Below are 14,047 nucleotides of genomic sequence, written 5' to 3'. Positions count from 1 at the left end.
TCTGCCCAGGAGTCCTGGGCAGACAGCAGCAGCAGCGCCCCTACGATCACCGCGATTGTGGTGATGTGGGGGTGTTTTTTGGAGGAGACGTACCTGGTACGTCCCGGTCTACCGGTGACTGTTAACCAGGAAGTACCAGGTACGTCCCGGTACTGAAGGGGTTAAACCATATTTTTTTAGAAGAAAAGAAAGAGAGGAAAAAAAACCCAACTAAAATAGTTGATACCTTCATGATGGCTATTTTATGATGATAGAATTGTAATTGTGGCACCAAGTATCCCTTTAAATTATTTTTCTTTGCCTGGAAAGTAGATGCCTTCATTGCAGACGTTCCGTTCTATATTGCCCCAGTTTTCTTCTTCAAGGTTAATTTTATATTCTACTGCCCTGGTTGGCCTTATTAAATTGATAATACAGATGACACAGAACTGTGTCAAGTGATGTATTCTACAACGCAATGTGTGGAGATAAAGTTTCAAGGGCTTTAGACGGGATGGGGCATGAAAAGTACATGCAAAAACGCAGTGGTCTTCAGGAGCCAATCACGTATCCCATACATCATGGCACCAAACGGTATCTTTTAAGTCAATACAGAAAGAATTTCCGTAGTGTCATACAGCCAAACATGGAGCTGCGCACCTGGGACATGGTGCAGAAGATGCATAGTGTGGATTCCTATGAAGCATTCATGCCCTTTTCAAGGGGGCAAAATTTAAAGGCCCCGTTCAACCATATATCTTGACCGTAATCTGATAAATGATACTAGTAATAAAAAATATGTAAAGGGAAAGCCTTCCATAAGGACACAGTGGTGGCAGACAAGGCATTGGTATGATGGAGCTTCCAAATTAACTAATATGGAAGTGATTAGTTTTATGCATCTTGTATGATGTGGTTTCAGAAGAACAGTTTTGCATTGAATCAGTTAATGGATTGATCTGGGGACTTTAATTTCTTCTGGCTTTATGGATGTTTTCTACGTAAAACCATCTCTGTGCTACATGGAGACAGACGTTTTGTAGCTGATCAAGATAAAGTATGCTGTTACGCTGGCATTTATAATTTGATTTATCAGATATTTTTTCTTTTAATTTGCAAAACAGCTGTTCCAGAAAATTACGTGCAACAGATTTGATCTTTTTTGCGCTCTTAAGGGCATATGGTTGTTTATACAATGTGAAATGAAAATGGGGGGAAGTGGGGAGGCAGACAGCTGTGAGGAGTTTGGTCTACTTAGACAACATCAATTTTTTCCTCCCTAAAAAATAAAATTGCGGTTAGCTGTCTGCGTTATGTTTATTATTGTGAATTATGCCAGGTAATTCAAAGTAGGGGCTGCTTTGTAAATAAAGACACGTGTGGCTGTCAGTCTGTACTCATTGAACTAAAGAGGTAAAAATTTACCCCAAATTGGATTTTTCTTGTGAAATCTGTAATTCGTTTGTACTTCATCCTGTCTTGAAAGCTTCCTTAATTATACAGTACAGTACTACTTTGTCTTTATATTGGTTCGTTGTTTTATTGTTCCTGTTCATAATTCTTTAAGACGAAAATGGTAGCTGTGCAACAAACCCTACAAGAAATGGTAGAAGATCCCTGGTGACGTGAAGATCTGTCTTCCCCACTCTGGTCACACTGGTAATAGAAGAGAAAGGTACAAAACATGCATCTAAAGCCTGGGAGAGAATGCACTCTTTTGTTTCCTACCGCGGTGCTTTGTGTCAATGTACTTAACAGTGCTACATAATGCATACAATAAGAGCAATGGAGATATTGAATGCAAAATAACCTTGAGTACCTGTTATAGTACAAAACTTTAGTGTTAGATGATCGAAATGAGATCAAGGTGCCAGAGCAACACTAAGAGAAGCCTAGAGAATGGAAAGCCAGCCCGGGTTGTGCTACTCCCCCATGCGCAGGGACCTGTTGCATAAATAATACAATAGTCGTTTGGCCGGTGAGCACTGTTGAATTGTGGTCAAAGATGAAAGATGTATTTTCCATCTATAAGGATGGTATAGAAACTTATCAGTGGTCCAAAACCAATACATACTAAGGAGTCTTGGCCACACCACATGGCCCATTCCTATGCAGGAATAAAAGATCCAGACAATTAAGACATGAAGCTGTATACTCTTTACCGTTCAGTAGCACGCTACAGATCTTCTTTCCCCACCCATTACTTTTCTCATTCTTAACATTTCAGACAACTAACTGATTTCATTAATGTTCCCAACGTTCCCTCTGTGATATTATCCTTGTTAACATATATATTTTTTTATTTAGTTATGTTTTGGTTGACTCTAATGAGAAATAAGATAAGAGGGAGAGATGTTTCTTCCCTCGTGGATCCGTAAACTCCAATAATTGTACGATATACAATAGGGATTAAAATGGCATGAAAGGTGGGAGCCACCTACAAAAATCTTGCAGCCGTGGCTACATGGTTTCCTAAATACGTCGAGCCCCAACAGCTAATCTATTAGGTTCCTCCATCTGCTGTCATAGAGAAAAAGCAGCCGTGGAATGCTGCTTTCGGCAATTATCAGAGCGTTCCAGCTTTGTTTTCCAAACACTCCATAATGTTTACTTCTTAAGGTTATGCTTCTGGCTGCGACTTTGCTCCATAACACAACATATGAGTATCGCTTTTCCCAGCACAGAAGAGAAATGATCTAATGCCAGATTTAAACGATGTTACTATTAAAGTTAAATTAGTAGTACCGTGTAATCCTGTCTTGCCTTCCTGTGATTAGCGGCAGAATGTGCTAGCCGCCATGTGTTGCAAGGAAATTTAAAATGTATCTTGTGTACCTCGGTGTATAGAAAATTGCCAGTGCTAAAAGTAATATTGAGTGCGGAGGTCTAAAGTCTTGACAGCAGTTCACAGAAAACCATAGTTCACTGCAGCAGTGAGAGATTTTTCATCATCAGTTCAATAAGCAAAGCCCAAGAAGGATATGATTAGCCGAGCTGTAAATAGTTTTTGTGAGATGATCACCCCTGTACTGTGCGGTTGTCAGGACCCTTGGATTTAAGCTGCAGTCCCGAGCACCTAGTTTTTGCACATAGTTAAATGTGGGTAATGCTATAGTAGATGCATGCATCTCTTTTATTATAAAAAGCTGGTCCCATTTAACTGTTTCAGAGCAGTGCTTACAGCTAATGTGTATGATGTTACAAGCAATATTTTTAAAGTTAGTCTTTGTACTGTCCTGGACAGCCTTGACAGATACCCTTCTCCTCTGTGGTCTGATTTGGTTGGATTTTGTCTTGTTGTGAGATTTGAATTACAGGTGGGCAAAATAAATCCATGAGGCCTTAGGAATAGTTTGACATCATGTAAAATAATATAAAATCATTAGTGTGTGTATATGTATGTGTATGTATGTATGTATAAATATATATATATATATATATATATATATATATATATATATATTACATATTACACTCACATACATATATACATACAGAAATGTCATATGCAACACTTTAGGTCTCAAGTATTTGGTTAGTGTCATGGTTCCACCTTGCATTCTCTTGCTCCTGAATGAATTATATTGGTTTTGTGGCTTGTTCCATTTTCAGCCTCTAGTGGCCGCTCTTCCCGCTTTTGATGGTGTCAGTTGGGCCTCATTAACACCCGAATCCTGTGCAGCCCTGCACTATAAGTAGCTGCGGCTTTCTGTAAACGGGGCCTTGCGTTGCATTGCGTGAGTGTTGCAGCCTTGTGTTGTAACTCAGTCATTGGCCCCCTGACCAGTTGGTATCTGCGGCGCCCCTGTCCGAGGGCCATGCTGCCAGGCGCCCCGGCCCTTCTAGCTTTTGCCCTGTCCACGAGCTTCCAGTCTGTTCTGCCCTCCTGGCTAAGTCGCTGTCCTGCCTTGGCACAGCCTTTCTCAGCGCTCGATCCTGTTTGCATTTACCAGTCCTATTGGTACTCTCAAGCCCAGCCTGTACCTTCCAGTAATCAGTCATGCGTCGTGGGCTAAATAGTTTCCCTGCAGCTAGGCTCCCATCTTCCTTGCTTGGGTTGTGACCGTATTTTTGTATAATCTTGGAGACTTTGGGGAAAGCTTAAATTTTAGCAAATTGCCTGACATAAAGTGATGATATAAGGAGATGCTGAGTTCCTGAACAAGAGCTGTTAGACATTTTTTGTTGTGAAGATTCCGAATATAAAGTGCACAAAGCTGACATAATCTTAATGTTACAAAAGGAACCATGCTAGGTGAGTGGAAATTAAGTAGAGAAATAGTAAATCTTCCCCGTCTTCGCAAGCTCCATGCCGTTCTGTAGGAAGATCTCAGTACAAGGCTCAGGTGTCCCAAATTTGTAATCCCATTAAGACTGCGCCATAGTTTTCACAAAACTAGGCTATTCTTCAAATATGTCACTGAAGGAAAATAAAATATTTATAATCGATGTTGCTTCCTGCCATTACTGCTCCATTTTTGTATTTTTTTTTTTTTTGTTTAACATTTTGGGGGGAAAAAATCCTGCAATGTTAATTCATACATTAGAATTCACATATAAAATAGTGTTTGCTAAACTCATTCCAAATAAAACAAATATAAATAAACTCAGAGGGTGCCATATTTTCTATGCCACGAAATAACAAATTTGATGCTTTAAACCTGAAGGTCAGCTTTAATATAGCATCAGAAACCAATTTCCAGTAGTCTCTCGGAGTCATTTATCACCTGCACTTAATACAATTATGGCCTGCACCAAGCTTTTATTTGCACCTGTTCTTGATGCAGTGATTAGGGGCTGTAAAGTTACTCTTTAGAGACTAAATAGAGCAACGTAATGTACTTCAGTCTTCTGTTACACGCAGACAAATTGTCCCAATGATATTTTTTTTCTTCCCTTGGCAATACACTGATTTTGATTATGATGTCTCCTGACCCCAATTAGAGCAGCGCTGCCAGTGTAGCCTCGTTTCTCGTACCCAATGTAGTGTGACCTGTGTCATTAATCAAACTGAAGTGTGATTGTTCCGCACTAATTAGAGTGTTATGGAAAGTCTGTCAGTGTTTCAGCTTTGATGGTGGCCTGTCACGGCCCATGTAATTACACTGCACCCCTTTAGTTTATGAAACTTCTGTCCTTCCCACAAAGCTGGACGAATCGCTAATTGCAGATAACCAGGCCTTGTAGCAGTTGTGGATAATAAATAATATATTGGCATTACATGTGACACAATGTAGGAGCTTCTACACCACGAGTGCGGGGCCACGTGGTCCATTTGAGCTGGCACTGAAAATGAGAGAAATGTGGCTCTGTATAGAGCCAGTGGCTGGACGCAAAACCTACCTTGGTGTAAAGAAGGTGAAACCCTAGAGGCGACAGCATGTGATTCTTTGCCAAAGTGACCTGGTGCTTGAATTTTTTGTAGTATATTACACCAACACGTGTTTGGCTTTGCCTCAATAGTTATTTTGTTCCTGCTTAATTTCACAATGTGTGATGGTATACGTTTTTTTTTCTTTTTTCAGTCCATAGAGTTACTTCTACAGGAGAAGACTATGAGGCCCACTAGTGATATAGTGAGGGCAGCACAGTGTAGTATGTCTAGTTTTGAACAAAGTAAAAGACTGTTCTAATACACATTTCAACAAGAGTATGTATTTTCTGGCTTTGAAGTCTCGAAGGTTAAAAAGGAATGTTACTTGCACAAAGATACAAGAGTCTAGGGCTTGGCATGATATGGCATATAAACTGCTGTTCAAAGTTTTCACAAAAGCAATAGGTATGCTTTATTATTAAGCTTTTTAATTTATACGCAAAGCTTAACCTAATCTTTATTACACTTATGGTTAACGTATGCTTGGTTGTGTTATTATGCTAAATGATTTGCACTATGAATTTTACCATTGACTGAGGCTATTACACTACATAAACAGTATTGTCACGCTGACCATTTCTTTTTGGGATTTATTTTTTTGCGTATCAGCTTTCCACCATAGTAGGTATGAGAGGTATCTGCTTCAGGGTCCTTCTAAATTACTTAGTGATGCTAAAGCCATATAGATCATAATGCTGCTTGTAAGGTAGCGCAGAAGAGTCTGAGAGACAGTTGCAGAGGACTCAAAAGCAGATTTTTTTCTTCTATTTCTTCTCTTTCTAGCATTTTTCCTCTTTCTTTCCTTTCCCAGGTGCAGCAAAAGCTCATTGCTGAAAATCATAATGTCACATGTTCATTTTTACCATTATATAGAATCTCCCAGCCCGGACATCACATCAGCCTTCTCTAAAGGAAGATCCAGGCTTGTTTTTCCAATTTGCATTTTTTTTCTTCATTTGATTGAAGCTTGTATGCAGGAGCATGTGGCGTTCTGCCAGTACCCAGGATTCATTGTTTTGGCAGAGTAAACATGCACATCATGCACTACAAATGGCGAACTTCTCAGTTCTTCTGTAAAGCCATTTTCTTAATTATCTGAGGTTACAGCAGCGAAACATGATGCTACAGCAAGGTGGCACTCTTATATACTGTTCAAAAGAAAATAACAGAAATAAACTTCGTATTAAAGTGAGAAGAACATAGATGTATTATTTGGAATGCTCTAAATTTTCAGTTCCCTGTTTAAAGAGCATATATCAGGTTTTGTAACGTCACCAGCCCTTTCTACACCTATATACAGGTGTTTGTACAGGCTGTAAAATCCTTATCTAGAGAGGAATGTGGAAAAGGGACCAAATACACAAGCAAGCAATACATGCTTTAATTTTCCTTGCACTTATGTCCAGTATTCTGGATGTCTTTAAAGGTTATGAGTTTGAATTCAAGGTCTGTCTTGCATTGGTTAGAATATCCCCCAACCTTTAGGGACATCAGATTTAATCTTATCTCAGTTAGGCTCTAACATGGAGCTCTACCATATATCCCCTATCACTTTCTCTGACTGCCTTATAAAATATTTGTCTTGGGGTTTTCCCCATGGTCAGACAGAATATTTTATATTTATAGAAACACAGGGATGTGGCACCCTTATTTAGTAAATGAATGCCTTTTACATTGCTTTTTGGTTGGAACCTTGACATCTTCATCATCATGGCTGACTTTCTTCCCTGGCAGTATTTCCAGGGTTATTGCAGTTCCAGGTTGTCTCAATGTTTTGTATAATACCTTTCGCACTGATATCATGGTGATATCTTATTGTCGTTTGCTTTTCTTGACATTCTTCCATAATCCACTCTCTTAAAGTGCTATTCATAGCCCTTCAGATTTAAATAACTGCGGTTTGTCTAGGAACGCTGTCAACAAGTACGAAGTAGAAATTTGAAATTCTGTGCATACATCAAGCACCCCTTGGGATAATAGTTCATCCTGCTGGAGAAAAAAAAAAGAAATTAATTTAAGCTCGGTGTAGGTACCTAGCCTTTTCAAACAAATTGAATTGAGGCAAAGGCCTCTTTGCTGCACCTTGAAATTCACACTGACATACATGCTTGAATTTGATTATGAGATGCTTGAAGGCATACGGCTTGTTGATTATTAAAGTACGAAAACAGAATGGCAATACAAAGAGCCATGATGTTATAAACTTTCTTTTTTTTGTCTTCATTAGAACCTGGTTTCCTTCCCAAAACACAAATACATGGAGTTCGCGGTGGTTGCAGCTAATAAAACTCTTAAAAAGGCTACTATAGTTTTTATCTATTTCAATTTTGAGCCTAGGTTAAATACGAGCACAGTTATTCTAGTTTTTTTTACTTATTAAATAACGTGTAATAGAGGTTTCCAAAATAAAATGTCTTTACTGAGCATCTACCGTTCCTCACAAACACATGCCAAATATTTTATCTTATATATAGATTTAATAGGGCTTCGTATTACTGAAATTAATTGTAGCCTTGAAAACTTATTTATAAGCTTAATACAATAGGTATTGTGTATGCCATTTGCAGAACTCAAGGGTATTTCATTTCATACATGTCTGTGCCTAATCCTTGTAAAAAACAGAATACAATCATGAAATCGTTCCCACTTTACCAGTTCTTTATAGAATCTATACATTATTCCGTGTCCTGTTAAAGGACGTACAACAGAAAGCTATGAATTCCCTTGAAGTTCAGTAAAATATAGCCGTTTTTTGTTTCCTTAAAGTATTTGGAATTCTGAGTTGATTATTAAGTGTTTAAAGTGCAGACTGTAGGTCTGTCCGCTGTGGTTTTACCACCAGCATTTTCTGCTTTTCAGTGTGTCCACGATAAGTGGTAAAGTGAATACGATGGCATTTTTTTCCTGGCCATAGAGGTCATCACAATTTGCCTCAGGGCCCATTTTGCTGCAAATCTCTGGTACTGGATAATCAAGATGATCCAGGATAAGAAGGAAATAAATACGGTTTAGGATTCCAGTTCTTGCTGCACTTTTACAGACAACATATATGATTCTTAACAGTCAACACCTAAAATGCCCCAAAGTTCTTTGGTATGTCTGTTGCACCCTCCAAGCTTAACATGTAAGTGCCTGATCACGGCTTGAAGATGCTCCTCCATACCAGATTTTTTTTTTCTTTTTCAAAACCCCAGTGTTTGTTTATTGGTTTAATCAGGGCAAAAACAAGCCATAATACAGAACATAACTGGAAACAAAATAATCTGCATTATCATAAGATATGGCCTATACGCGAAATAGCAAGGAAAGATATTACGCCAAAAAAAGGTAAGAAAAAAAAATGCATTTCAAGTCATCGAACGCCATGAATGATTCCAGTGGAACCACCTTTCTTCATGTTGGGCCCCACGGCCCTGGGGGATATGTACCAATGTACCAGATCTTCTATGTTTTTGATAAGTTCAACCTTTTGTAACCAGTGTTGTAAAGGTGCTGTGATGGATTGCTTCCAGTACACGGGTATAACAGCCCTTGTGGCATTTAGTAGATGAATTGTTCAAAATCCTAGCGGGTGAGTTATCTAGCGTTGTCGCCCGCTTGTCATGCTACTGACAAAACTATCCCAAAATGGGGTAATCATGGGGCAGATCCACCAGATGTGGAGAAGATCTCTGAGTGATTCCTATATCCACAGTCCTATGATGCCATCTGAAAAGAAGTTTATAGTAAGCGTCTCCTCAATCTTACTGGAGATAGAAAATTTTTGGATGAGTATATCAGTATTTTGCGCCACTGGTTAGTAGTCAGTCAAATCTGTAAGTCTCCCTCCCAAAGTTGTAACTAAAAGGTTTTGAGTACGTGGCAGCAAGTGTGCACCCAGGTGCGCAGATGTCATCGTGGGGCCTTCAGCATGCATAGTTTCTCAAAAGTAGTGGGTTTGTCAGGTAACAACTGGTGTGGGCTAACAGACCTGACATTTTTTAGCTGACGTCAAAGAAAATGCAATCTAAATCGGATAATTTGTGAGCACCTGAGAGAGTACCGCAGAATCCAAGATGTCAGGAGTATTGTTGGGTGCTGTAGCACAGTGCGAGACCGTACTATGATGGGGATGGGTGCCGACAAAGCTCTCTGTTCAATTGAAATCCATGATTTTGTGGCAGGGACAGACCACTCTACCACCATTAATTCTGTTTTGTGTGAAGAGAGTATAGTCTGGGCATTTTTTAATCCCAAACAAAAACTGTCATAAAATTGTGCCAAAGCCTAAAGAAAGAACACGGAATGTGAATGGAGAGTTTGGAGTGTGTATATATGTGTATATGTGATTATAAGATGACCCCCCAAAATCTGAATATTAATTTAGGAGAGAAAGAAAAAGCCTGAATATAAGACGACCCTATAGGAAAAATTTTACTAGTACATGTTAATTCATGTAAACAATTTTTTTTTTATAAATAAAAGCTTTGATTGAGAAAAATATTTTTTTTGTAGTCAGGGCAGCGGGTGGACGTCTACGCGATTCGCGTAAGCAACTTCCCCTGCAGCAGGAAGGAGGTGCTGTTAGCAGCGGGGGTTGTCTGCGTTCATTGCGCAGACCTTTCCCGGCTGTCAGAGAGAATTCCCGGCAGCGCTGCGGGGAACTCTCCTCTCTGACAGCTGAGGAAGGTCTGCGCGATGAACGCCACCACTTTAGACTTTTACCCATGGTGTTAGTACAATACCGAGGGATATAAAGTCTTTTTGTTTTTCCAGGTTTGGTTGCTTATCTGCCTTAAAATGAATTTCCTGAATAAATGCAATGAATGTGTTGTGCTTTTAAGTAGGATAACTGTTTCGACCGTTTCTCAGGAATACTCAACCTCCTAATATCTAAATAGATGCATTTAAGTTTTTACATTGGCATGTAATCGTTCTGCAATATTGCAAAGGTCCACAAAGGGGGAATGGGAGGGTAGAATTGGAAGGAGCAGACAGCTGAAAGGGGAGAGATAAATAGAATAAGATAGTGGGCTAATTGGTCTAGCAAGGAGACCTACAAAAGCATAAATTCCTCAGTAGAGGAAAAAGGCACTGCCCTGTAGGGTATGGTGCGATAAGATTGGAAGAGTAAACTTTAAGATGGCAGCCTGTGCTCCCTAAACATGTGTGGAGCAAGGTAACATTAAACATAGCAACAAAATAAGACATCGTGAAAATGGAAGGCCACACCAAACACATAATGGTGTATGCCTAAAATCATATACAATAAAAGGATATAATACTGTGTAGGAGGACACTTTGTGTGAAACAGTTCTACATCACCAGTATAATTATCCTATCTACCCCTTGAGATGTAGAGTTGGTAACTGGAGAATGAGCCCTTGGTTCATTCCTAAACACATGAATTGCAACAATGCAGGGTGTAGCAAAAGCTTGGGTTTCTATAGAATAGGTGATCTGTGAATATCTCTGGTTGTATCGTCAAACATTTCTTCACATGTACATTTTTTTTCTATTTTAGCTGGGTCGAAAGCTTTGGACACGATGGTCTAGGCTTGTTGCTTGATATTCTGGAACGGATGGTGGATGGCAAATGGTAATTGGTTTTTTAACGCATATAACTTTAGCTAAAAAATATGTAATATATTAAAAGTATATACAATTATGTTGTGTATTTGGATAGTGATTGATTTTGCCTCCTTTTTGAATACTGGGACAACAAGCACTGGGGAGCCCTACGGATTCAGAGAACATGCTTGCTGATCTGATGGACACCAGTACTAACATAATTTAAAAAAAACAACTAGATATTAATTCCTGATTTAGTGAATGGAATGCCTCTTAAAATTGGAGGCAACCTCTCCGGGTTCTCTGAAAATCCACACTTCTCAAACACTTAACTGAGATGGTTCGTCTGTATTAAAATAGACTTCTTCCCAACTTAATAAATGAGTCCCTGAGAGGCCAATTTTTGGCTAGAATTTTGTATTATACTTGAATAATCCCCTGAATCTTTATATAATCCTTAGATCTGTGTATGTTCTAAGGATTCTGTGTCAAATCTGTTATACTAAATGAATTTACAATGTACTCAATTCAGTTACCAAATCTGGCCTTAAACTTTATTGCTCTAACCTGAATATATATATATAATAAACTGACAAATGTGTGCCTAATGTTCGAGTGAATAAAGATTTTATTTTTTTAACATGAAAAGTTTACCCTTTTAATCTTTTGTAATCTCAAAGTTACATTTCTTTGTAGTCCTTAAGTACTGTTAGATATGGTAGAACAGGAATAATAGCGTAAATACAATGCTATCAAAATACAAATGTGGATAATTGAATGCAGATAATTTTAATAATCCACTCATCTTTCACATTTGATTTAGCCATGAAAAAATTGAAAACCGGATTCAGCACAAAGTCATTCAGTGCCTAAAGGCATTCATGAACAACAAGGTAATGTGTATGCTGTAATGTTACTTAAAGGCGCTGTTCTGCCTACTCGGCAGGATTTAATTCATAGCTAAATGCAGTGTTACAAACTTCATTCTTGGTTTTGTAAAAAGTGCAAATCCTTCCCCAAGCTAATTCTTTAATCATGAAAAATTATGGCTTGTTGGTAAATTTTTATTGAATACTTCATTGCCATCTGGCACTAAAGCTGGTACTGATAGTTGCCGACATCAAATAAAATGACAGATCTACGAAGGTTTGTTTTCCTAAGCATACCAATGATTTTCAAGAAAGGATCTGGAAATGTTTAAAACCTTGTGTTTTTATGTATTGTGTGAAAATCATTTAACATCAAACAAGAGAAGTAATAGATCTTATTTGTAGAGCACCTACAGATTCCATAGCACTATTATAACAGGGGGAGAGAGAAGGTTACCAGTAATACCAGTAATGTGCTAATTGGGTGGTTAGGGGGCCATTTGGAAGCTGGAGCAGAGTTAAAGGGGGCACAGTATTAAGGGTTTTGTAGGTAAGGTTCAGGAGGAAAAAGAGACTAGTCTAGTGGCCAACAGGTAATAATTATTGTATAGGTGTACAGAATGCATCTGAATAGTGAAAGGTGAAAGAATGTTAGATCAGAAAGGAATTTATTATTATTTTAGTAATATATTGTGTTCAGGAAGGACAGATTCAAGAAATATTTTGTTAGTTCAGGCGGTAGGATTTGAAAGCAGAAGGAGAGTGAGTCAAGTTTAACACCAAGGCAGTGTACTTGGGCTGTTGGATGAATGTTTTTAGTTAAGAAGGATGTTATGGGAAGAAAAATCTGTGTGTGTACCTTGTGTGCATTTTGTGAATTCCAGGTCGCCCCTTCTGTCCTTAGTCACTGGGGAGCATGGATTGTTAGTTGTATTTCCTATGATTTAATTCTAAACTACATGGCCTTCTGCACATTTAACTATATCATCTTATTTTGTGTCTTCAGTATGGATTGGACAGGATCATGGGAGAAGAAAGGAGTCTATCGTTATTGGCCAAAGCCATGGAACCTAAGCAGGCCAACATGATGACCGATGTAGTAAAACTGTTGTCGGCAATATGCATCGTTGGAGAAGAAAACATGTAAGTAATTGTTTATTATGTTTCACAACTTTTCTTCTGTTACCATGGAAATTGTTGTTTTTTCCCTGTTATCTGTCTTTCTGTATGGTAATATTTCAAAATGTATTCATAAACATGTCTTGTAGTAGATTTTGTTAGGATTGTTATTGATGAGACAGGATGTTGGTTTGCATTCAAAATACTTACTGGAACTAAGGGTATTATTTCCAAGGTTTTTTTTAATAGTTACAATTTAATGTGTACTCATCAATAACAATTACAACGTAATTGCTTTCCCTCATCAGGGAGATATCCAGCAATCACATGGTAAGATGTTACCTTTGAAAAGTGAATTAATTATGTCTTGTTTGGAACTGTATCTCTTACAGGACAGAAGTACACTGTTAACAAGCAATAAATATATTTTTTTTCTCACTTCTGTTCGACAGTGAATTGGGATTTCTTGTGTTCTTTGTTTCTAACCATCTGCTTGAAGTGATTTAATTAGATTTCCTGAATTTATGAAGAATACTGAAACAAGATGATAACAAACAATGCTGTCATCGTAAATGTTGCTGTGTCCTTGCAGCAATCTGCTAAGTTATACTTTTTTAGTGTTATCGAATGATTTGGGATTTTTTTTTGTTGGATGTTTGGTGCTGTGACATTTTTATCACACAATATGATGTATCTTATTACATTTTAGTGTTGAAAAAGTCTTGGAAGCCATAACTACAGCCGCAGAAGAAAGGGGCATTATCCGGTTCAGCCCAATCGTAGAAGGCCTTCATCATAATTTAGTGCATCTACAGGTTTGTGTTGGCTGTTAATACTCTGTTTGAAATAGGCTTTTAATTTTGCAGCTGTCTACATGTTTATGTTTATATATACAACTGATAATGCAGCAAGAATATTTTCTAGAGAACTTGACCTTTTTGAGAAGCGCGGAGTGGCTTTGCCTTGGAGGGGACAAGGGAAGCATGTTACCTTTGTTAGAAAGGGTTTTGTACTTTAACTTTTATTAAACTTATAAATGTTTGTTTTGAGGTCTTGTAAATATTTGCATTTCAATTATGCATTATGATATTACGTATTAACCCATATGTAATATATACTGTCTGTTACGTCCCAAAGGAGGTTGCCCCTTCTTGTA

The 14,047-nt window shown here is 38.2% G+C and overlaps 1 protein-coding gene across 2 annotated transcripts in view; it reads left to right on the top strand.

Moving 5' to 3' along the window:
- Positions 1 to 14,047, top strand: part of LOC149299853 (protein diaphanous homolog 3-like) — a 265,720-nt gene that overhangs the window by 51,625 nt on the left and 200,048 nt on the right. For both annotated transcript variants that reach the window (XM_089485812.1, XM_089485811.1), the window contains exons 4-7: positions 10,857 to 10,931; positions 11,727 to 11,796; positions 12,779 to 12,915; positions 13,601 to 13,706. In XM_089485812.1, the coding sequence (XP_089341938.1) occupies positions 10,857 to 10,931; positions 11,727 to 11,796; positions 12,779 to 12,915; positions 13,601 to 13,706 (388 nt within the window). The remainder of the gene's footprint in view (positions 1 to 10,856; positions 10,932 to 11,726; positions 11,797 to 12,778; positions 12,916 to 13,600; positions 13,707 to 14,047) is intronic.

The sequence above is a fragment of the Sceloporus occidentalis genome, unplaced genomic scaffold (assembly GCF_023333645.1).
Source record: "Sceloporus occidentalis isolate IW3139 unplaced genomic scaffold, rSceOcc1.0.p SCAF_27, whole genome shotgun sequence".
Lineage (NCBI taxonomy): Eukaryota > Metazoa > Chordata > Lepidosauria > Squamata > Phrynosomatidae > Sceloporus > Sceloporus occidentalis.
The sequence above is the reverse complement of the archived record's forward strand: the minus strand, read 5'-3'. Positions and strand labels throughout refer to the sequence as shown.